This window comes from Nelumbo lutea, chromosome 1 (genome assembly GCF_056320005.1).
Source record: "Nelumbo lutea isolate HS-2025 chromosome 1, American lotus-T2T, whole genome shotgun sequence".
Taxonomy (NCBI): Eukaryota; Viridiplantae; Streptophyta; class Magnoliopsida; order Proteales; family Nelumbonaceae; genus Nelumbo; species Nelumbo lutea.
Window position 1 is genome coordinate 196,831,246 of NC_142684.1, and position 26,132 is coordinate 196,857,377.

Below are 26,132 nucleotides of genomic sequence, written 5' to 3' on the forward strand. Positions count from 1 at the left end.
TGAGTCAGAGTGTAGTCAAACAGAACAAGAGCAGCCCTAAGCCTATCAAACCAAGCACGTGGAGATTGTTTCAGAACATAAACTGATTTTTTCAATCTACACACCCTACCCTGCATTTCCTTGCCATATATACCAAGAGGAAGGGACATATATACCTCTTCAATGAGATCACCATAAGGATAAAAGAACTCTCACCAAAGCCATCTTAGCAATTGGAGAAAAGGTCTTAGTGTAATCTATCCCATATACCTGGGTATATCCCTTAGCAACAAGTCGAGCCTTATACCACTCAATTGACCCATCTGCACGATACTTGATAGTGAAAACCCACTTGCACCCAACAGGTTCCTTCCCAGTTGGCAAGTCAACAATATCACAAGTATTGTTTTTATAAAGGGCTTGTATTTCAGTACTCATAGCATCCCTCCAATCTAGTGTGGCCAAGGCTTCTGAAACAAACTTTGGGATGGATTGAAAGAAAATAGAGGCTAGAAAGGAATAGTAGGATGGGGAAAACAAGTTGTAGGAAAGGTGTAATGAGCTATACATTTCCTCTTACCTTTCCTCAACTTGAGGTGTGGGATCAACCTGTGTTTGCCTTAGCCTTTGTCGCTAGTACCACCTCTAGAGAATAGGATGAATAGAAACAATTGAAGGACTAGCAGGAGGAGGGGGAGGTCAGAAGGAGCAAGAGTCGAAGACCTCAAAGGAGAGGATTCCTCCACATGAATGGGGGTAACTATGGAAGGCTCAACACAAGACTCAACTAGAGTTGACAAAGGAAGGGATGAAGAAAACAACTCGAGAGGTCTCTCCCCCTCAGAAGGATGGCTATAAAAAGGAACTGACTCTACAAAGGTGACATCCATGGTAACAAATCGGGTGCCATTAATGGGATCAAAACAACAATACCCTTTCTGTGTAGAAGCATAACCAAGGAAGATACACTTCTAAGCCTTGGGGTCAAACTTGTGTGTTTTGGAACTGGGAATGTGGACATAACAAGTGCAACCAAAGACCCTCAAAGGAATAGAGAAAATATCAACATCAAGAAAGAGGACTCCAAAAGGAGATTTTAACCCCAAGACTTGAGAAGGCATGTGGTTAATAAGGTAGGTAGTTGTTAAAATTGCATCACCCCAAAACTTCACAGGAACATGGGTAGCAAAAGAAAATGTTCCTTGCAACTTCCACAATGTGTCTCTTTTTCCTCTCCGCTACTCCATTTTGTTGTGGAGTGCGAGCACAAGAACTCTGATGAATAACCCCAAACTTCTCAAGATAGGATGTAAGGTCCTCAAAATATTCTTTAGCATTGTCTGACCAAAATCTTTTGACGCAGGTATTAAACTGAGCGAGTATGTGTTCATGGAACTATTGCACAAGTTTAGGCATTTCAGCCCGAGAATGCATAAGGTAAATTCAAGTATATTGTGAAAAATCATCAATAAACAAGATGAAATATTTATACCCACCCATACATGGTAAATGGTAAGACCACCACACATCAGAGTGAACAATGTTAAACGGAATAGTTGATCTTTTATTACTTGAAGGATAAGTGCTCCTACGATGCTTTGAGAACTCACAAGACTCACAATGAAGACTCGATAGACTAATTCCTTTAAATAAATCTAGAAACAACCGGCTAAATGAAGAGAATGACAAATGAACCAAACGACTATTACATAACATAATACAACTAGTGGACTCTAAAACAAATGTAGTTCTCTTAGGTTATACTTGGCTCTGCTCAGGCATGTCTAACAGATAGATCCCATTCACCTCATGGCCACTCCCAATCACCTTCTAAGATCCCATGTCCTGAAAAACACAATATGAAGGAAAAAAAGTCACATTGCAATTTAGGGATTTAGTCAAATTATTAACTGAAAGAAAATTGGTATTAAGTTTAGGTGCATGAAGAACAGATGATAAGGTCAGGGCATTAGAGGTCTTAATGTCTCCCTTTCCCGTTATAGGGGCTAGAGAGCCATTAGCAAGGGAGATCTTGTCCCGGCCAGAAAGAAGTCGGTAAGAGGTGAATAACTGTGAAACATTGGTCATATGGTCAGAAACACCAGAATCAATTATCCAAGGGGTTTTATGAGTACTTGAGACAGAAGCATGATGTGTAGTGGCACAACTACCTGACTGAGAATATGTAGAGGAAGGAACAATTTCTAAAGGAGTTGTAGCAGTGGACTCCAAGTGACTGGTGATTCGGCCATACTTCTCATATTCAGCCCTGGTGGCTGCAAGTTGTTCTCCTACTGACTTCTCTCCACCCTATCCTTGTTCACCTTGCAAAGAGGTGGTTACATTTGCATTTCCACCTTTTCCAATTTCAACCCTTTTCCACCATTTTCTTTCTTGAATCTGGCAGGAACGAGCTTTAGATGTAGCTTCCAACATGTGTACTTAGTGTGTTAGTATTAACAAATAGCATCTTTCTTCCTAGTGTTAACCTTCAGCTTCATCCCAGCATTAGCATAGTGATAAACCTGCGGCTGAACAGACTAAAATTGTCTTCTACTCTCCTCACTGCTCACCAAAGCATATGCCTAAGACAAAGTCACCTCATCCTTCGCTAAAACATTCTACCTCACAATATCATACTCTGAGTTAAGTCCGATGAGGAACTCAAAGACCTGATTTCTCTCCATCAACCTCCTATATATTTCTTCATCCTTTGTGCAACCCCAAACAACAGTCCCCATCAGATCAATCTCTTGCCAAAGAGATTTCAGCACAGAGAAGTAGATTGCTAAGGGCTTCTCCCCCTATCTAAGATTATTCACATCATGGGAATAGGTCTCTGTGATACTATCTAGCACTTCTTTTGCAGTCTCCATCCATGGGTAATGCTGACTAATGTGTGGTTGCATAGAATTCACTAACCAATCCACTACTGCGTAGTTTTCATCCTCCAATTTCTTCTTGCTCCCGGTAATATAACCCCATTTTCCTCTACTGCAAAAATGTATCTTAATAGATTGAGGCCAAGCTAAATAATTGGTCCCATCTAGCTTCACAGTAGTCACAGCCCCAAAAAGATTCTCTACTGACCCCCCATAAATTTATGGAATATTTGGTCTCTCCTCCAGTTTGCTTCATTGAGTAAACGGATGTAAACGAAAATCAAATTAGGACTTTACTAGGCTAGATTTACTATTCTAAGCAAAGAACCTTTCAACCCCCTAAAATTAGGGTTTCACAAGGTTCTGCAGGATGGGGAAAAAGAGAAAAACTTCAGCTGCCCCTTCCAGAGGTTACAGAATTCAATCCAACCAAAACCACCCCTAACAGAAATCAAAAGGCTTACCTCTGATCCACAAGTGCCTGGTTCAAACTGTCTCTACGACCTATAACAAGGTTTCTCTGATTACCTAGGGTTTTTGGGAAAAATCTCCAAGAACTTGCCCAGGGCTTCAATCAAGGATGAAAAACCTCCACGAAACTATCCAAAAGCCTTTCTAACTGGGCTGCATAAGTAGCTGATTAATCAACCGATTAATTCTCCATACACACTATCTATGGGCAAAGGAAGGAGAAAAAAAGTCAAAAGTGAGAACCCACTCTAATACCAAGTTGAAAATTACACCTACAGTGATTCAGATAATGCAAGAAAAGAAGAAAAGAGATAAAGAGAAAGAAGAAAAAAGAAGTTTCAACAGTAGGTTGTGGAAGAAGAAAAGAAGGGAAGAGAGAAAAGAAGAATTTGAACCTCTCTCTAGCCCCCTTTCATCACTTTTATTAATAATTCTAAGTCTGAGTACAATTACTTGAATGAGGGGCAGCCAGCACTAAAGAAATAATTAAAGAAAATAAAAGAAGGCCCATAAAGCCCATAACTAAGGTCCATAACTAAGAAACATAACTTTTAAATACTACTTAAAAGAAAGGAAGAACACTAAGGCCCATTCGGCCCATTCTCACTACATTCTTCCTCCTGTCAAATCCTGAAATCCATGACAACCCCTGGCAAGATCATGTCTTGGACCTCTGAATTCAACCCCCTTTCTTTTGTACAACATTTTTAATTTATTGGTTGGACCTGCCCCAACAAGATCATCATGGGCTGGCTCTTGGCCATTCTCTTTCCTTCCTCGTACTCGATTTCTTTGTACAAAAATGAGTATGTTTCAAAATTCATCGTTCTTCACTTAGTCCCTATGGGTCATAATTGGGACTTTGGTTTCCGTAGAGGTTTAAGGGGCGATGAACTAATGGCTTGTCTATATCTCCTACAAATTCTTCAAAATGTGTCTAGACCCCGGTAAGCCAATTAAGCATATTTGCCCCCCCCCCCGCCCCACACACACACCCTAAGGGTTTGTTTTCCAGTGCTTCTTTGTTCAAGTCTCTTTGTAACTCTTCAGCTTCTCCTTCATTCACCTTTAAAGAGTTTTGGTGTAGACTCATCCTACCCAAAATAAGAGTTTTCAGTTGGGTAGTAGTTCACAAGAAGATCAATACTTTGGATTTGCTACAGAAGAAAAGACCCAATTCATGGCTCTCTCCTAACTAGTGTGTTTTGTGTAAATCCAATAATGAGAGTTGCTATCACTTATTGATCTCTTGTCCCTTTGTTGCAGCTATTTGAAATTTGTTTTTAACTCTGTTTGGGTGCAGGTGGACTATACCAATAGAGATTAATATGCTATTTGATCCTTCTATGTTTACTTAGCCCAAAAGAGGGGCAGAATAATGTGGAGATGTGTGAGAGCAGCCTTGGTTTGGACTATTTAGGAAGAGAGGAATGCAAGAATTTTCTAAGAGAAGGAAAGAAGCAAGGAAGAGGTCAAAGATTGTGTGATGGTCAGGGTGCTCCATTGGATCAAGACTATGGAGTTGTTTTCTCAGTTCTCCTTTGATGATGTCTAAAGAAATTGAGAATTAGTTGCCAAAAGCTCTTCTAGAAAGGAAAGAGTAGGGGTCAGCATTTAGTTTATTCAGCTAAAAACTGAACCAAAGAGACCAAATATCTAAAAACTGAAATAAAAAAATAAAAACTGAAACCAAAACCAAAATTTTCGGTTCAGTTCAGTTATTTTGGTTAAAACCAAATTTCATTAACATACAAAAAATATTATCATTATAATGTATAATATATATTATAATATATATTACGAAACTGAATTTCATTATAATGTTATATATATTATATTAATATATAAATATATAGTATATATTCGGTAAATTCAGTTTTTTTAGTTAATCAAATTTCTAATTCTGAAAACCGAAACCAAAATTTTCTAATTCACCCCTAGGAAAGAGTAGATGCTCTGTGGCTACCTCCACTTGAAGGATTTGTAAAGTTGAATTTTGATGGGAGCAGTCAAGGTAATTCAAGCCCTACTGGAATAGGAGGGGTCTTGAGAGATAGAAGTAATAGAACCATTTTCTGAACCTATAGGTATGGGCAATCCTCTCAAAGTAGAATTGCTTGCTGTGGTACAAAGTACAAATCTCTAATGAACTGAGTATAGCAAATGTGGTGATTGAAGGGGATTCAAAATTGGTGGTGGGAAGGGTAAAGAAACCAAAATCCATAATATGGTGCTACAGGGGTGAAATGAAAAACGTTAAAATATCTTACCAGGAAATATGAACTTGAGGATACAATGGATGAGGAGATCAGAAAATGTGATGGCCAGTGTATTAGCCAAGCAAGGGGTTAATAGGACTCATTACCTTACGTTTTAATAAATTTTAAGTTTTTTGTCAAAAAAATATGGGTTTTTCTTGAAACCCTCGATTTATGTAACATATCTTCATTCTAGTTCCTCTCCTACAGCCCAAGTCAAGCAAACATAAGTCTATTTATGTAGTATATCTTCATTCTAGTTCCTCTCTATGAAATATCTCTATCAATGTTCTTATTCTTACTCTTTGTATTCTTCAATATTCAGAATCGTTATTTATCGAAAAAAAAATCCTATTCTTAAGTCAATAATTGCTTTAAAGATTTTCTGCCATTTGAATAGTTTGAGGAAACCCTTCCTGATTATCCTCTACCATTATTTCTCAGATTTAAACCCCATTTTTTCACAAATCAAGTCCATTAGGCTCTGCTTGTTATCCAGCCACAGGTCTTAATTCTACAGGAACGCAATCTGATTCCCCATTACACTTGTTTCTATTTCTTCTATCCTTTCAAGGCTTGCCAGTCATCTACCACAAGCTGATGAAACAGTGCAGTGAAAATGCAAACAGAGTCCCTAAGATAGGGAAATCAACAATCCATACACTGGAAACATACCATGTTTGGTTGGTCCCTTTTTTTTATAAGAGGCTTAGTTAGTCCATGTGCTGTCTGACAAATGAATATAAAAACTACAAACTAACCTTGATGGCATCAATGTTTTTCTGCTTGATATCTGCAGCTGAGTGGAGGGAGGTGAACTTTGCTAGTGAAGTAACAAAAGCATCTCTATGAGTCTTCATGGACATTACTGCAGTAACATGGACTGCATGACGCAAACCTTCAAGACATTGTGCTATTACTACTTCATCATCGCTTTGATCAAGAGGAACACTAAAGGCAGCCAACATAGGAGCCCAGCAGACCTCAATCATGAATCTCAGGATTACTACATCTGTTGCCGCATAATAAACTGACCTGTAGATCACAAATGCATATCCGGATAAAGTATACAGTCAAAGAAGTACCATATTTACTTCATAAAATAACTACTAAAATTTGGTGTTACAATAGGCAGAATCAATACTGAGGTCTCTCAAATAATGGATAAAGTTCTCAGAAATGTAGCAAGGTACAGATGAAAATATAGTATCTATGGGTACACCAATACACCATACACATAGAGTGTATGCTGTCAACACCTAATAAAGCAGTGCAAAATATTAGTACTAGAGAAGTCTGGTTAAACTTACTCAGATTTGCGAGCTTTTTCCTTGAATTGCTCTTGCATGTGCCTGATAAGACCATCACTGGTCTCCATTTTTTCTTCTCCTCGCTTACGGATCACAATATCCAAAATACTATCCAGGCCTAAAAGTCTGTTTGGGTTCATAGATCGCTTTTGTTTGGGAGCCAAGTCATCCTCTTTCATTTTAATTTCATTCTTCGAAATCCGTTCAAACAAGGATCTTAAGTACTCTTCAGGTAAATCTTTTCCATCATCTATGCCACGGTTGTTCCTTATAAAATCATCTGCCAACATCTGTATAACCAAACAAAACAACATAATCAAACTTGTGTTAAAAACATAAAATTGCTTCACCTGAAATTTCAAGGACCATTTACCTTGTTTTTAACCATGGGATTATGAGCATCAGTGTTGAGCAATATAACAGAGTAGGCAAGGACATATGCAGTGTCTGCACTCATGAAAGCTTTTGGATTACACTTGCAATAACGCTCAGCAAATTTTTCCATGATACGGTCAATCTTCTGTGCTTCACCTGGCAACCTAAATCCTTGTAGTAAAGCCCTGATTGCCTCATCAAACTCAATCCCTTGAAAGTCAAAGGAATCCACGTATGCATGCATAACTTTTAATGGTAACTCTTCCCTCTCTCCTAGATAATCACCAATCAAGGTCTTATTCAAACCAGATGTGCTTCTAAGAAAAGCTGCAATCTCCTCTGGCGAGTCGCCTACCTTCTTTGCATTTATAAGGAAATCAATGCCTTTCTTGGGCTTCCTATTAAAAAGAGATATACCTTCCTGCCACAAGTTTCATATTAGATTAGATGTGGAATGGGGAAAAGAGAGGAAGAAGTAAAGAAGAAGCAGAAGTGCATGTAAACATAGTAAAAATTATTTACTTGAAGCTCAAGCTTGTATGCCCGGCGCTGCTCTATTGTCAATACATCAGAAACTTCACTGGATGTTTCAGAAGGAGAATCTGATCCTTCAGCAGGATCATCCCCATTCCCATTTGCCACAGGACTTCCTGATTCACTATTGTTCTCAGCTGCATCTAGTTTCTTAGGAGAATGAGGATCTGGAATTTGTAACTGTTTGTTCATCCAATCTCCCATTGACCTCAAAATTGCCACTAGGCACCTCATTGCTTCAAGTTTCATGGTGACATCCTGAGGTGGCTGTAGGGTAGCAACAGCACCAGGTGGAGCACCTTGAGCAGTTTTGAGAAGTCCATTTACCATCCTGTGTGAAACAAACCAAGGGATAAAAAGAGAACAAAAGCAAGCTCAGATCTAAAGTCTTACATGCTCAAAATCTTAAAGAATGAAAGAAAAAAGCTGTCACTGTAAGACCCATGAACAAAACAGAAATACTTAAAGCTGTCAATGCTTGAGTTGAAAAACACATACCTCTCAAATATATTTGATGAATTGACATCACAATCATAATTCATAAAAATATCTACCAAGATCTGGGAATCAACACATAGCTTGTCTAGAAACCGAAGCACTATCATCTTTTGCTGAAAATTAGGCTGAGCAACGTTTTCCAAAACTCTGAGAACAATCATAGGAAAGAATACTCCAATCTCTGCCTTCAATCCAGCTCTAAATCTTGATACCAAACTAATAAAAATGGAGCAAGAAAGCTGAAAAACAATCATAAGGGTTGATGCACTGTTCTTTAACAATGATAGGCATAAGTACTGCTTAATAGCACCTAAAAACCTGTTCCATATCAAGAAACAAATTAGATTGTAGTGAGATCCAATTAACTCATCTAATAAAGATATTAAAACAAATTCTTGAAGTTGATCCCACGTTATGCAAGACAGAAACAGTAAATTAACCATATCAAAGGGTATATTTCCGTGCAGTAAAGGTTATGAAAATAATGACTAATGAAAGGAAAACATGAACTTCATCTAGATAAGCCAATCCCTAGAAAAGCAATCAATTAGCAAATATCAAGCAGAGGTGATGATAAATGGGCAGACCAAATGCTAAAAAAGATTACATGGATTTATAAAAGGGTATTTAAAAGGCAATTCATACTTAGACTAATGCCTGAAAATATAATATTTCACACCTTGAGATGCCTTATGCTCAGAATATGCCTTTAATAAATAAACAGAATTGTCCATTAACTTAGCATTATTAGGCAGTTCACACTGGAGGTTTAATGCAGAACCAAATAACCTTTGGAGGAAGGTAATAGCTGAGAAATTTGAGCTGGACGGTAATGTTTGGGATTGCAGCCCCCTCCTTCAACTTATGGCTGCAGCCTTTGGAAAGGAATTTGTAGAGCTAACACCCAAGTCAGGCATAGTATCAGGTTCAAAATACAAGATGCCAAAAGGATCAGATTTTGGCTGGACCCTTGGACTGGGGAGAGATCCCTTAAATAGTTATTCCCTACCTTGTTCAACCTGGGAGTTGACAAAGAGGTACTGGTATCCGATTCTTATGTTCAGAGGGGAGAAAACATTTGTTGGAACCCATCCTTCAAAAGGGATTGGAACGTTAATGATTGGGAGATTCAACAGATAGGGAATCTCCTAACTATGCTTCAAGATCAGACTCTGAACTTGCAAAGTCAGGATTCAAGTGAAGGGATGAAAGATCCATCATATGGATAGCCGAACCCTGCAAGTAGGTAAGGCGAAATTTCAAAAATTTCTCTCTCTCCCATGTGGGAATCACATTCCCTGTTTTAGAAAATCTGCATTTTCAATGATCAATCTTGAACCTAAACCGAACCAGATCTGAAACCAAAAGGTAGGAGAGGGATATACCTGATACGGAGTAGCAGTAACTCCCAACGAAGGTGTTCACACCCAAGGAAAGCTCCAAAGACTGCTCCCACTGAAGATGACATAGCGTAGGGTGGAGCAGAATCAGCAGGTGGTTCTTCACAAGAACCAAATCCTTCAGCAAGAATTCGATGGAGGGTATGTGAGCACGACTTCAGATCAGTTTTTCCCCAAAAACTGATATCAAGAACCCTTCTTGATCGCTCCTACAGTGGAGAACAAACTAGCAATGGCGGGAGCAGGAGGAGGGCGCAAGAGCAGAAGATGGCGCAGTCTTTTATAGCCTTAAAGAGATCAATTCCTAATCCCATTAAGAGTTTCCTAATTCAAATCCTCATTTAAATCTGGACTCTCTTTAAGAGATAAGGATAAGCCCTTATCTTATCTACAGATTAGATCAGCCCTCCTAATCTTATTAGAAGTTTCCAAATCCAAATCTGTATTTGGATCTGGACTCTCTGAGTGGATAAGGATAATCCCTTATCCTATCTGCTGATCCAAATCCCAGATCCGCCCCTGTTTAATTAATTTAATTAAACCAATTCAAATTGGGCTTTAGGCCCATTAAGTCCATGTGCTCACTGAAGAAAACAGACCTTGAGAGTTCGGCAATGAGGGTGTAGAGAATGAGAGTTTCGAACATTACTCTCTCTAACACCCTAACAGCATTTTATTAAGATAAACTTTGAATAATTACAAGGAGGCCCTTAGTTGGGCAAGAATTTACACAGAACATAACATAGAAAGGATGGGCCCAGAGTAAGGCCCATTACAGACAAGAACATAAACAGTAAGAAACAATAAAAAGAATAAACAGCCTATGGGCCATTCGGCCCATCTTCTCTACACTCCCCCTCAAGCAGAGCATAGATGTCAATCATGCCAAGCTTGCCAGTATCATGCTGAAGTTTTGCCTTGGGAATGCCTTTGGTGATGAAAGGAAAACATACTTCACCCGAAGAAACCCTTTCTCTAATGAAGTGTCGATCAACTTCAATATGCTTAGTTCTATCATGTTGCACTGGGTTGTGAGCAATGTTGATGGCAGCCTGATTATCATAGTACAACATCATTGGCTTGTCATGTTCAACCCCAAGTTCCTCCATCAATGATTTTAGCAATAAAAGTTCAGAGACTCCATGTGCCATGGCCCTGTATTCTGCTTCAGCTGAGGACCGAGCAACAACCAATTGTTTCTTGCTTCTCCAAGAAACAACATTACCAGCCACCAAGCTGCAATACCCAGAAATAGATCTTCCGTCATCAATGTTTCCGGCCCAGTCAGCATCGGTGTATGTGACCATGCTTGGCAAACAGAATTCCCTTTCTTGGGGAGCCCTTCAAATAACACAGGATTCGCTCTGCTGCTGCCATGTGAGTGTCTCGAGGAGTATGCATGAATTGGCTAAGGAAGTATCTCAGTTCAGAGGCAGAGAGTTTATGACTCAGGAAGCCTCTGGAAGATTCCTTTGTCTTCTAACAATGTCCCATCTGAGGCAGAGAGTTTATGACTCATATCAATAGGAGTAGGAACTGGTCTAGCACCCATCTTCCCAGTTTCAGAGAGCAAGTCAAGAATATACTTCCTTTGGGAGATAAGAATCCCATCCTTGGATCGAGCAACTTCTATGCCAAGGAAGTATCTCAGTTCCCCCAAATCTTTAATCTCAAACTTTGTATGGAGGAAAGATTTGAGATCATGAATTCCTGAAACATCATTTCCAGTCACTACAATGTCATCTACATACACAATGAGGTATACTGCCAGAGGTCCACTCCTCTTCACAAAAAGAGTATGATCAGACTGTATCTGCACATAACCAAAGTTAACAAATGTTGTTCTAAATCTCTCAAACCATGCTCTAGGAGATTGTTTTAGTCCATAAAGTGATTTTTCAGTCTGCATACCTTTCCTTGCATATCAGTTCCATACATCCCTGGAGGAAGAGACATATAAACCTCCTCAAGTAATTCACCATTCAGAAATGCATTCTTCACATCCAACTGATAAAGGGGCTAGTCAAAGTGAGCAACTAAAGATAGAAGAACCCTCAGAGATGTCATATTGGCAACAAGTGCAAAGGTCTCCAAATAATCAATCCCATATGTTTGTGTATAGCCTTTTGCAACCAGCCTGGCCTTGTACCTTTCAATGGTGCCATCAGCTTGATATTTGATAGTAAAGACCCACTTGCAACCAACCGGATCCTTCCCTTCAGGCAAATCAACCAATTTCCACGTGTCATTCTTGTGTAGGGCATCAATTTCAGACCTCATAGCATCCCTCCATTCTGGAATATTAAGAGCTTCTGACACAGACTTGTGAATAGGGTTAGAAGCAACAGAAGATAGATAGGCAAAGTATGAAGGATAAAGCAACCTGTAAGAAAGGTGCTTGGAAATGTAGTGAGCAGTGCACTTCCGTTTTCCTTCACTAACAATAATGGGAATATCAAGGTCAGGGAAGGATGACTCCAAGGGTGTTGAAACAGTACCTATTGTCTCATCTGTGACTGGAAGTGTATGAGGCTCGTGTTGTGGGAGAAACAACCTACTCATTTCTAGATCTTTGCCTTTGATACACCTTGGGATTGAGGATAGGACGAGGAGGTAAAGGAGGAAGAACACTAGGATAGGGAGAATGGAACGACTTATCCGCCCTTGATTCATTTGAAGGAGAAGCAGACTTGTCAAAAGATTCAACTGGAGCAGGAAGAGGAAGGGCAAACACTTGTGACAAATCCTCCCCCTGTGGACAATGTCCTTTCCGAGAGGAACCATAAAAGGGAGGAAACTCATTAAAGGTGGCGTCCATTGAGACATACCGAGTGTCAGTCTTTGGATCAAAACAACAGTAACCCTTCTGTGTAGGGGAATAACCAAGGAAGATACACTTGTAGGCTTTTGGTTCAAATTTATACCTTTGGACACTTGGAACATGTACATAACAGGTGCAGCCAAAGACACGAAGAGGAATAGGAAAAAGGTCATTATCTGGATGAAGGAGATGGAAGGGAGACTTAAACCCTAAAACCCTGGATGGCATACGGTTTATAGTGTAGGTAATAGTGAGGACGACATCACCCCAAAACCTTGTAGGAACATGTGAGGCAAATAAGATACTTCTTGCAACTTCAACAATATGCCTATTTTTCCTCAGCAACTCCATTCTATTCTGGGGTCCTAGCACAGAAACTTTGATGAATAACCCCCATGTCAAAGAAATAGCAGGATAGGTTCTTCTCAAAGTATTTTTTTGCATTGTCAGATCTGAAGATTTTAATCCTGGTATCAAATTGGGTCAAAACAAATTCAAGGAATTGTCTTACAAGTCTTGGAACTTCATCACGGGATTTCATCAGGAATATCCAAGTGAACCGAGAAAAGTCATCAATAAACAAGATAAAATATTTGTAGCCACCCATGGAGGGTAAGTGATAAGGCCCCCACACATCAGAATGCACAATATTAAAAGGAAAAGAAGATCTTTTATTACTCAAAGGATAATTGTTTCTACAATGTTTTGATAACTCACAAGACTCACAATGAAGACTGGACAAACTAATTCCCTTAAACAGTTCAGGGAATAGATGACTCAAGGCAAAAAAAGACAAATGACCCAAACGACGATGACACAACATAATCCGACTAATAGACTCTGAAGAAACAGACCCAAGAGCAACATTCCCAGGATGATCAGTGCATTGTCCTGGAGTATCAAGCAGGTATATTCCGTTCAACTCATGGCCACTCCCAATCACCTTCCGAGACTCCAAATCCTGAAAAACACAATAGGAAGGAAAGAAGGTTACACAAAAGTTGAGTGACTTGGTTAGACTACTTACAGACAACAAATTTGTATTTAGTCTAGGTACATGAAGTGCAGAAGGTAAGAACAAGGAATCTGTAGCCTTGATGGTTTCCTTGCCAGAAATAGGGGCAAGTGAACCATCGGCTAAAGTGATTTTATCACGTCCAAAAAGCAAGTCATATGAAACAAACAGGGTAGAGAGGTTAGTCATATGATCAGAAGCACCTGAGTCAATAATCCAAGGGATCTTAAGATTACCTGAAGTGGTTACATGATTGGCAAAGGCCCTTGTACCTGAATGAGCAAACGCAGAAGGAGTTGAATTTCCTGAAGGGTTGGAAGAAGTCACATCCTCTAGATGACTGATCATCTTTCCAAACTTTTCATATTCTGCTTTCATGGCTGCCAACTGTGCACACGCAGACATTTCTTCAGTATAGTACTTATCACTATCTGGCCCAACAGCCACATTTGCACTCCCTGTCCCTTTACTATCATGTTTTTCTGAAACCGAATTGGAACAAGATCAAGATGTAACTTCCAGCACTTATCTTCGGTGTGCTTCGGCTTCTTGCAATACTTACATACCACTTTTTTCTTTCCAGAGCCACTAGAAGTCCCAGTAATCCTTTTGGATTTAATCCCCATATTTGCAAAGTGATCACTAAAACCAACCCCTTGAACCTGGACAGCCCTCCTGCTCTCTTCACTGCTCACCAATGCATAAGCTTGTGACAATGCGACACTCTCCTTGGATAGAATATTTTGCTTTGTGATATCATATTCTGGGTTTAGTCCGGTTAAGAACTCAAACACCCTGTTTCTTTCAACCAGTTTCTTGTAGGTCTCTGCATCATTAATGGTGTCCCAGGTTACAGCTTCTATCAAGTCTATTTCTTGCCACAAAGACTTCAAAGTTGAGAAGTATACAGATAATGGTTTCTCCCCCTGTCTCAGATTCTTCACATCACTTCTCAACTTGTAGGCTCTAGCCACATTTAGTTTTTGGGAATAGGTTTCAGCAACACTATCCCAGATTTCCTTTGCTGAATTCATCCATAGATAGTGTTGGCTGATCTGTGGCTGCATTGAGTTCACAAGCCACCCAATAACAGTGTAGTTCTCTTGAATCCACCTCTCATGAGATGGATCATCTTCTAGAGGAGCCTTCTTGCTCCCGGAGATAAACCCCCACTTTCCTCTACTACATATATAAATCTTTACTAATTGTGACCATGCTAGATAATTAGTTCCATCTAGCTTGACTGTAGTCACAATCAATAAAGAGTTAACAAGAGCTCCCGGAACTTGTCCAAATTCAGCCACATTCTTGTTTTCAATTTCTAATGAGTCCATCCTTTTAACCACTTCAAATAAGATTTCAGCAAACTTCAACCAAAACAACACCGGATGAGGATGAACAAGGGTCGTATTAAACCAGCCTCAAGCAGCAATACACAAAGCGGAGTCACACCTAAGTTGTGAGAGCCCCAAGAACAAAGGCAGCACCTTGTTGCAGCACGAGACACCAACAAACTTGGTTCGACCTTCAAGAATAAATCAGAAAACTACCAAACACTGTGCACCCAGTCCAAGCTCCCTTTCTTAAACAAAAAAAAAAAATTAGTTACTTTCCAAACAGTACCCCACAAGGGAAGAGAACAGTCCCTATTGTCGAAGAGACCATTTTACAAACAAAGAGTGGGCAGTATAGAAGACCACACTGCCAAAGATGAAAACAGCCCCAAAGAACAGTCCGTACAAGGGCCCAAAAACAATCTAAAAAGGGCAATAAACAGCAATACTGATTTCAGAGGTATTTCGACTACTTGACAATCTAGAAAAGAAATGAAAACAACCCAGAAATCTCTGGATTTAACCTGATCAAAGGATAGCTGAATATCTGTACTGTTTCCAAAGGAATTTCGAAGATTAACAGTGTAGAACAAGAAAAAAAATAACCCAGAAGTCTGAGCACAACTTACAATATTTAACCTTCAAATCAGGAACCGAACTGTTTCCCCTTTTTTTTCTCTGATTCTTCCTGGCCACCGAATCACTTCTCCAAGAAATTTGAGTCTTGGGCAACTTCCAATGACCTCCAAGAATCAGGCAACATGAGCTGAATCTTCCAGCCCTAGAATACTGAAGTTCAGGCATGCTCTGATACCATGAAGAAAACAGACCTTGAGGGTTCGGCAATGAGGGTGTAGAGAATGAGAGTTTCGAACATTACTCTCTCTCTCTAACACCCTAACAGCATTTTATTAAGATAAACTTTGAATAATTACAAGGAGGCCCTTAGTTGGGCAAGAATTTACACAAAACATAACATAGAAAGGATGGGCCCAGAGTAAGGCCCATTACAGACAAGAATATAAACAGTAAGAAAGAATAGAAAGAATAAACGGCCTATGGGCCATTCGGCCCATCTTCTCTACACTCACTAACCTTCCAAACTACTGCCTAGTTGGGTTTCCTTGTATGGCGTGGGACCCAAACATTGATCTACACATCAGCCACATGGGTCCAGACCAGCCTCTATTACAAGGCCTGGCCGAATTCACTGTAATGGACAGTGAACCCCTAAGCCCATCACCATGGGCTCCTAATGGGCCCAACACTTACACTAAGTGGTCCCTGGGCCAAGCCACCTTATAAAAACCCAGGGATTGTGGGCAGATGCAAGATTAGCCCATCAAGCATTACCCTCAATGGTCTTACACTTAACCTCTCAGCCCATAATGATCAAACACTGTCCGACAAGAGAGGACATCTCCCTCGGCTGCAAGGAACAGTGTTGCACTCTCTACTCACATGGATCCCGGGAATTAAAACCTTTTGCAAACAATTTGAAACTATAATATATATGTATATATTTGTATATAAATATCTTTTGCAAAAACAAATTTCAACGATTGAAATCAACTGCCGGCAGTTTTGGTTTCCATCGGAGAGAGTGCATCCCCGATCATTACCTTTGTTCGATAAAAGGGCTGATCCTGTCACTATGATCACCCATTCAGATGAATTCTCGGACTGTCCCAACATACCCAGGTTTTGACCCCCTCTATGGATCTCACTGATTGGCATATCAAAGACAGCCTAATCCGACACCTAGTGCAGTATCATAATCGAGTCTAGGGGTCAGGTGTAACATTCCTGTTTTGCCCATCAATCTCCAAGGTCCAGGGCAATACTGGAATTCTGCTCTGGTTCAATGTTTCAAGTAAACCTACACTGCATGTACCTCGGGTCTCACCCTGGCAGCTGAGATAAGCCACCCCAACCAACTTGGCAGCACATTAGTGTCAGCCTTGGCAGGATAAATCTCCCCAGACTTACCCAACGGCTGTGAACATTCTAAACTAACACAAGTCTCATATGTGTCCAGTTTAAGGGTATTACACAGAAACACACCATAATAACATGAATCGAATATGTATTTTATTCATTTACATTAAATGTCATAATGTACATCATTCTGATCGGAGCTAAGGGCATACACTATCTAACATCAAGAGTGTGGAAGTGGGAGAAATTAGGAGTGTTCTCAGTTAAATCCTTCTATAGATTTCTAGTAGAAGGAAATGATGCACATTTTCCTAGCTGGGCCATTTAGGGAACAGTGGCACCCATGAAAGTTAAATTTTTTGCTTGGGTGACAATTTTAGAGAAATGCCTAACAAAAGAGATGTTGTTGTTGAAGAAAGGTTTTCCGTGCAATGACTTAACTGCAGTCTGTGCAGTGGGGAGATGAAATCAGTTAACCATCTGTTTTTACATTGCAAGTTTGTAACAAAGATATGGAACTATTTTGCTTAAAGGTCAGCTGGAATATGCCTGCCTCAGTTAAAGAATGCTTGGAGGCTTAGCACATACCAGGGATGACAAAGAAGGGGAAGTTTGTTTTGGTCCTCTTTATCTCCGGCTATTTTGTGCGCAGTATGGACTGAAAGGAACAGCAGGACTTTTGATCACAAAGCCTCTTCTGAAGCTGAGGTCATTAACAAGGCTATTGAGCTTCTTTGGAGCTGGCTGTCTATACACATAGGATTTAAATAAGATACAACTGATTATAATTTTTTGAAGGTGGCCTTTTTTATGGTCCTTTTGTTTATGTTTTGTACAGCTTCTAATTGTACAAAGGACCGGTTGATTAATACAATTGTACTTTACCTTTTCTCAAAAAAAATACATAAACAATTGTTAATACATACAAACTTTTTTTAGATTGATAATACATACAAACGCATACCTGAATGGTGATGAACTAACACGAAATCCTCAAGGAAAGCAGGGTGTACAGAATGTGGAACATGTTCTCCCGAGGCAGAAGGGAGAGGCTCGACTAGGGGATTTGCAAGGTTTCTGGGTTCAAGACTCAAGAGGACAGAAGCATTTCCCAACTGATCCTTTCTCCCCACCCCATTTCTAAGGGGACTGACGCCTTAATTTTGAGTTATAATCTAAACCTTCCAGATGAGGCTGTAAGAATGTAACAGATACTTTCCAGCACCAGCCCCTCAACCTGCCAAAAAGAGATTGGGAGGGGGCAAGTGTTAGGTGAGAGGGGAGATAACAATGAACAAGTTGAGAGAATTTGGCAGCTTATGTGCAAGTTTTTTGAGGATTTAAAGAAAGGAAAGGTATGCAAATGAAGATGTTGTTTTTGGTCAGAATTAGAGAAAGATAAGATAGATGAAGTAGAAATCATGTGTCTCAAGGGGAGGGAAACCCAATGTTAAAAGTGGTGGGGCAGATTGAGGGAAAGGTCAAAGAAGCAGGAAAAATGAAAGTCTATGTTAGGAAAGATGAGGAAAAAAGGAAATTGAGAAGGAAAAAGATGACAGAATGGAGAAATTAAGATCAGATTTAGTAAGAGAAGGGAACGAAGGGGTCCAAAATAGGTGGACAGAGGTTAATGTGAGATGAACAAAAGTATTATGAAGATCATAAGCTGGAATGTTAGAGGTCTTGTTAGTGCCAGAAAAAGGAGGGTCATAAAGGATTTGTTGGGGAGAGAGAGAGAGAAACTAGATATAGTAATGTTGCAGGTAACTAAGTTAGCAGATTTGGACAGGAGATGGGTCAAAAGTGTAAGGTGTTCCAAGGATATTAATTGGACTGTGGTTCCCTCTCGGGGAGCTTCTGGAAGACTAATTATAATGTGGAGGAATGATGTGGTGGAGTCTCTGAAAGAATTGATGGGTAGATTCTCAATCTCAATGAAGTTCAAAAATGTAGGGGATGGGTCCACTTGGGTGTTGTCAAATGTTTATGTGCCTAATAATTACAGGGATAGAAAAAAGATGTGGAAGGAACTGTTTGATATTAGGGGTTTGTGGGAAGGACCTTGGTGCTCAAGGGGAAACTTTAATGTGGTCAAATTTACCATTGAGACGACGATACCACCCAGCAACTTTTTACCGGTACGAGGAAATTCAATGAACATTTTAGAGGAATTTAACCAGATTTCACTAAAGAAAAAAGGGGTACATGAGAAGATGTACAAACCAGGGGAAGAACCTCAAAAGATTATAGAGGAATCCAAGCAATACAAATGACCCAAAAACACACCACATTTGGCTAAGCCATCTGCTATATGATTTAGTTCCCTAGGAATCCAAGCTAATTTTGCATTTGAACAGTCCAAGGAGTCCCTAGTCTCTGCCAAGTAGTGGCTCAGTCTCCAAGGTCCCCCCCTCCTTGTCCCTTAACCATTTTATAGTATTTGCTGAGTCACCTGCAATGATTAAGCTCTGGATTCCCAAATTTTTTATTATTCTGATTCTTGTGAGAGAAGCCATCACTTCAGCCTTTGTTGAATCAGCCAATCCAATTGGACCACTGAAAATCCAGCATATGTTACCCCTTTCATCCCTTGCTATGCCTCCAATTCCAGCTAAGCCAGGATTACCAAAAGCACTTCCATCGAAGTTTAGGGTCACCACTCCATCATTGATAAAATCTGGTTGCCTCAAGGTTATTTGATGAGGGTGAGGGAAAAACAAAAAGGGGTGAGCATCTCTATTGAGGTCATTGACTGAGAGTCCTTTGAACAGATCTGAATTGACAGTCCAGAGGTTGCAAAGGTAGGTAATGTCTGAAATTAACTCTTCAAGGGGCCTGAACATACTATCAAAGAGGCATTTATTTCCTTCATTCCAAACTCTCCACATTACTGCATGTAGCACAGATTGCCAATAAGCTTTACCCCTGTCACTTAAGCCTATGCCTTACCAGTGATGCAAGAAGTCCAGAATGTGCTCTGATATAACCCAGCTGTATCCTGCCTCTCAAAAAATGAAGCCAAATGTTTTGTGAACTTACAGTGAAGAAGGATGTGATCTGCTGATTCACCTTCACTGAAACATAAAATGCAAATATGAGGAGAGATAGATAGTCTTCCCAAATACTTCTGTAAGAGATCACAGGTATTTAGTCTATGAAGACAGGCTTCCCATACAAAGAAGCAAACTCTTGAAGGGATGTGGCTAAACCAGATCTTTTTGAAAGGGAAGGAGGAATGTTGTTCACCAGCAATCAGAACCTTGAGAATAGACTTAATGTGGGGGAGGGGTTTCCAGATTCAGGTATCAGGGGAGGAGGGGGAGATGTAGGCCTTTTTAAGGATCTGAAGTAAGGCAATTAATTCAGAAATCTCCGGGTCCCTTAGAGGTCTTCTGAGGCGAAGGTTTAGGGTGTTCTCAGCAGTTTGGTCTAGAAGGCAAGAGGAGACGGTGGCTTCTTGATCAAGGGTGAGGTTGAAAAGTCGAGGGAATGAGGCTACAAGGGTAGTTTATCCCCACCAAAGATCTTTCCAGAATTTTATTTTAGATCCATTTCCCACTTTATATCTTATAAAAGGAAAGAAAAAAGTGTGGGTAGAGATTATACCTTTCCAAGAATTTGTTGACTTTATCTTGTTCAAATGGAGATTGCTATCCCACCCATTTGTGTTTGACCCGTATTTGCTCAAAATAACAGTTGCCCAAAGAGCATTGGATTCTTTAGGCAACCTCCAAAGCCATTTCCCAAAGAGAGAGGATTTTTTCTCTTTTAAGTGCCCAATTCTCAAGCCTCCTTCCTCTTTAGGCTTGTAAACTTGTTCCAACTAAGTGGCTTCGTTTCTCCCCACATCCTTCCCAAAGAAAGTTCCTTTGAAGCTTCTTAATCTGATTAATGACTTTGGTCGGGATCTAAAAGACTGAAAGGAAGTAAACTGGCAAATTTGCTAAGGAGGCCTTTAAGGGTAAGCCTTCCCCCTTTTGAAAGATATCACTTCTTCCAAGATGCTAATTTCTTCACATTTCTTCTCCACCATTGGCCCTCAAAAGTTTAAAGATTTTGGATTCCCTCCAAGAGGCATACCTAGATAAGAAATAGGATTCTCCACTTTGCATCCCAACAAGGATTTAAAGCTTTCTAGAAGCTCCTCTTCCGCTGAGTTTAGAGATACTATACTACTTTTGCATAAGTTAACCCTTACACCAATAATGAGCTCAAAGCATTCAATTATCCTTTTTGTGTTTATGATGTTGACTAGAGAGGCATTCAGGAACAAGATTATGTCATCAGCAAACTGTAAATGGGAAATGTGAATCTTGTCCCTTCCCACTTCAAACCCTTTCACCAGATTAAGAAGAATAGCCTTATTAAAAAGATGATTAAATATATCCATCACCAGAGTGAAGAAAAAAGGGGAAAGTGGGCAACCTTCTCTAAGACCCCTGCTAGCCTTGAAGTAGCCCTTCGGTCCACCATTTATCAATATTGAAAACCATGAAGAACCAATACAGCCTTTGATCCACCTGATCCACTTCCTACCAAAGCCTTTCATCTTCAGGCAATCTAAAATACAATCCCAATCCACTTTATCATAAGCCTTTTCCAAATCTAGTTTGACAAGGACCCCTAGATTCCCAAAAGTTTTCCTGTCTTCCACACACTCATTTGCAATTAGAATGCTGTCCACAATTTGTCTCCCTTCTACAAAAGCAAATTGATTTAGGGAAATTAGGTCTTCTAGGACTTCTTTTAGTCTTCTTGCCAAAACCTTAGCCAAAATTTTACAAGTGCTCCCTATCAAACTTATTGGTCTAAAGTCTTTAACTTCCAATACTCTCCCTTTGGGATGAGGCAGAGAAGGTTGAGTTTAGGCCTTTGTTAATGTAGAGAAGATGGGCCGAATGGCCCATAGACTGTCATTTCATGTTATGTTATGTTTCTCTCTGTTGTGGGCCTTATTCTGGGCCCATACTCTGTAATATTCTGTTTTTTGTATTTTCCTGCTCACTCAAGGACCTCTCTGTAATTTGTCAAAGATTAACTTATTAATAAGATGTTTAGAGTGTTAGAGAGGGGTTAATGTTCGAACCTCTTACTCTCTAACACTCATTGCTGCCAGCTCTCTCTTCTCTTCCTCTCTTGTTTGTTCATTTTCTGGTTTGCATCTAATCTCAAACAGTTCCATACATCAAGTGGGCTGTTTTCAACTTGGTATCAGAGCGGGCCATTGCTTGGCGTGTCCCTCATGTGGTTCTAGTTCAGCCAACTACATGAGGAGGTTCTAGGGCTGAAAGTTTACAGTCATCCGCCTGGTTCTTGGAGGTCATTGGAGGGTGCCCAAGTTTCTATACACTTGGAGAAGGGTTCGGTGACCAGGAAGAATCAGAGAGCAAGTTGTTTGACCTGATTTGAAATCAGAGAAAAGGACTTTCGAAGTTATCTCAGAGAACAAGTGTTCGGCCTGGTTTATAGTTCAAACCAGAGACTCTCTTGCTGTAAGTCTTTTCTCAGTCCTTTGCTGAGTTATTTTTTGTTGTTTGGGAGGACTATTAAAGCATTCAAAGCCCACATACATTCGGCCCACTGTTGCTGGACTGTTTTTCTGGGTTGTTTTTGGAAGTGCTATTCGGCTTATTATTGGACTGCCGAGCTGCTGAAACTGATCTAAAACTAAGTGGCACTAGTCTCATCTTCATCCCAGCCTCTTCTTGGACCTATACTGAATACCTTGAAGTGGTTTCTTCTAGTTAACAGTAGGCTGTTAACTACTGCACACTGAGTGTTCGACGAAAGGTCTCTTAAGGACTGTGGCCCTGTTTTCTTCTCTTTGGGACAACGGCTGTTGAGAACCTGAAATACCTTGTGATTGGAGGTTTGTTGGGTGTCCTTTAAAGGGTGAAACAGTAAAGAAAAAAACTACCACCGAACTGGACTGTCACAGTTATCAAGTCTGAACTGATTCTGTGAGCTAGTTGTTGTTGCCTATTCAGCTCAAACTAAACTCATCAAGACCCCAGTACCTTGAGAAACCTATTAAAATCCTAATTGGAGCCTTTACATGATGGATTTCTCAAGCCTTGAAAACAAGAATGCTGCTGAATATAGACAGATTTTGGGAACCCCAACTGATTCTATGCTGACTGTAACTACAGTTAAGCTTGATGGGACCAACTACTTGGCTTGCTCACAATCAGTGAAAATCCACATTTGTAGCAAAGGAAAATGGGGTTTTATTTCTGGGAGCAAGAAAGCTCCTCCAGAGGATGATCCATCTTATGAGAGATGGGTACAAGAAAACTACACAGTGATTGGGTGGCTTGTGAACTCAATGCAGCCACAGATTAGTCAGCATTATTTGTGGATGAACTCGGCTAAAGAAATCTGGGATAGTGTTGCAGAAACTTACTCCCAGAAGTTGAATGTTGCCAGAGCTTACAAACTGAGAAGTGATGTGAAGAATCTAAGACAGGGGGAGAAGTCACTTGCAGCATACTTCTCAGCCCTAAAATCTATATGGCAAGAGATTGATTTGATAGAGGCCGTGACATGGGATACCCCTAAGGATGCTTAAACATATAGGAAATTGGTTGAAAGGAATAGGGTCTTTGAGTTCTTGACAGGGCTGAATTCTGAATATGACATTACAAAGCAAAACATCTTGTCCAAGGAAGATGTTTCATTGTCTCAAGCATATGCTTTGGTCAGCAGTGAAGAAAGCAGGAGGCAAGTGCAGGTTCAAGGGGTCAGTATCAATGATCATTTTGCAAATATGGGAATCAAACCCAAAGGGGTTACAGGAGCCCCCAGTGGTACAGGAAAGAAGGAGGTGGTGTGTGAATATTGCAAGAAGCCGAAACACACTAAGGACAAGTGCTGGAAATTGCATCCCAGTCTTGTCCCTATCCGATTCCAGAAGAAGAATGACAGTAGAAAGACAGGAAGTGCACATACAGCCACAAGTATAGATACAGAGTTTGAGTCTGCAAGTGCACAATTGGAAGCCATGAAAGCTGATTATGAGAAGTTTGGAAGGATGATAAGCCAGCTTGAAGGTGTAACTTCATCATCCAACCCTTCTGGAAGTCCAGCCACCTCTGCATTTGCTCACTCAGGTATAAGGGCTTCTGCTAACCATGCATCTACCTCAGGTAATCCCAAGACCCCTTGGATCATTGACTCAGGTGCTTCTGATCACATGACCAACCTTTCCACTTTGTTTGTGTCATATGATTTACTTCCTGGTCGTGACAAAATCACCTTAGCTGATGGTTCTCTTGCCCCCATTTCTGGCAAGGGAACTGTCAAGCCTACAGGCTCTTTACTTTTATCTTCCACTCTTCATGTACCTAAGTTAAATACCAACTTGTTATCTGTAAGTAGCTTGACCAAGTCATTGAATTGTTGTGTAACCTTTTTCCCTTCTCACTGTGTGTTTCAGGACCTGAAGTCTCGGAAGGTGATTGGGAGTGGCCATGAAGCGAATGGAATATACTTGCTCGACACCCCTAGCCAATGCTTTGATCATCCCAAGAATGCTGCTTTTGGTTCTACTTCTTCAGAGTCAGTCAGTCAAATTATGTTGAGTCATTGTCAGTTGGGTCATTTACCTTTTTCTGCTTTAAGTCATTTGCTTCCCAAACTGTTTAAGGGAGTCAGTGTGTCCAGTCTCAATTGTGAGTCATGTCAGTTGTCAAAGCATTGTAGAAAAAATTACCCTGTGAGCAATAAAAGATCCTCTTTTCTTTTTCATATTGTACACTCTGATGTGTGGGGGCCTTACCACTTATCCTCTATGGGGGGCTACAAATACTTTATCCTGTTCATTGATGACTTTTCTAGATTCACTTGGATATACTTAATGAAATCCCGAGACGAAGTCCCGAGACTTGTGAGGCAATTTCATGAGCTTGTTTTGACTCAATTTGGTATCAGAATTAAGGTTTTCAGATCTGACAATGCAAAAGAGTATTTTGAGAAGAGCTTATCCTTGTATCTCTTTGACATAGGGGTTATTCACCAAAGCTCCTGTGTTAGAACCCCTGAACAAAATGGAGTTGCTGAGAGAAAAAATAGACATATTGTTGAAGTTGCAAGGAGCCTTTTATTTGCCTCACATGTTCCCACAAGATTTTGGGGTGATGCTGTACTTACTGCTACCTATCTCATAAACCGTATGCCATCCAGGGTTTTAGAGTTTAAATCCCCCTTCAGTCTTCTTCATCCAGATAAGGATCTCTTCCCAATTCCTCTTCGTGTGTTTGGTTGTACCTGTTATGTTCACATTCCAAGTGTGCAGAGACACAAGTTTGAACCAAAAGCCCACAAATGCATCTTCCTCGGTTACTCCCCCACACAAAAGGGTAATTGTTGTTTTGATCCAAAGACTGGCACCAGACATGTCTCTATGGACGTTACCTTTGATGAACTTTCTCCTTTTTATGGTTCCTCTCAGGAAGGACATTGTCAACAGGGGGAGAGTCTGTCACAAGTTTTTGCTCTTCCCCTTCCTGTCCCAGTTCAGTCTCTTGACAAATCTGTATCCTCACAAAATGAATCAAAGGAGGATCAGCCACTTCATTCCTCTTGTCCTAGTGCTCCTATTTCTTTACCTCCTCGTCCTACCCATAATCCCAAAGTGTATCAAAGGCAGAGATCCAGGAATGAGCAAGTGGTTTCCCTTACAACAGATGAGGCTCATACCCTCCCAATCACAGATGAGATAACAGGTATTGCTTCAGCTCCCTTGGAATCCCCCTTCCCAGATCTTGATGTCCCCATTGCTGTTAGGAAAGGAAAGCGGAAGTGTACTGCACACTGCATTTCCAAACACCTTTCTTATGACCTACTTTCCCCTTCATATTGTGCCTACCTCTCTTCAGTTGCTTCTAACCCCATTCCTAGGTCTGTATCAGAAGCTCTTGGGATTCCAGAATGGAGAGATGCCATGCAGGCTGAAATGGATGCTCTACATGAAAATGGTACTTGGGAGGTGGTGGATTTGCCTGAAAGGAAGGATCCAGTTGGATGCAAGTGGGTTTTTACCATTAAATACAGGGCAGATGGGACTATTGAGAGGTACAAGGCCAGACTTGTTGCAAAGGGCTACACACAGACATATGGGATTGACTATCTGGAGACTTTTGCCCCTGTTGCTAAGATGACATCTGTGAGGGTTCTTTTATCTCTGGCAGCTCACTTTGATTGGCCTCTCTATCAGTTAGATGTAAAGAATGCATTTCTGAATGGTGACTTACATGAGGAGGTCTACATGTGTCTTCCTCCAGGAATGTATGGGAAAGATATGCAAGGAAAGGTATGTA

The 26,132-nt window shown here is 40.4% G+C and overlaps 1 protein-coding gene across 1 annotated transcript in view; it reads right to left on the reverse strand.

Moving 5' to 3' along the window:
• The window catches only part of LOC148880207 (brefeldin A-inhibited guanine nucleotide-exchange protein 2-like), a 61,534-nt gene that overhangs the window by 25,474 nt on the left and 9,928 nt on the right, over nucleotides 1-26,132 (reverse strand). The window contains exons 2-6 of the mRNA XM_088962054.1: nucleotides 8,308-8,625; nucleotides 7,798-8,140; nucleotides 7,274-7,696; nucleotides 6,901-7,190; nucleotides 6,352-6,625 (exon numbers count right to left, since the gene is read on the reverse strand). Coding sequence (XP_088818180.1) covers nucleotides 6,352-6,625; nucleotides 6,901-7,190; nucleotides 7,274-7,696; nucleotides 7,798-8,140; nucleotides 8,308-8,625 — 1,648 coding nt within the window. The remainder of the gene's footprint in view (nucleotides 1-6,351; nucleotides 6,626-6,900; nucleotides 7,191-7,273; nucleotides 7,697-7,797; nucleotides 8,141-8,307; nucleotides 8,626-26,132) is intronic.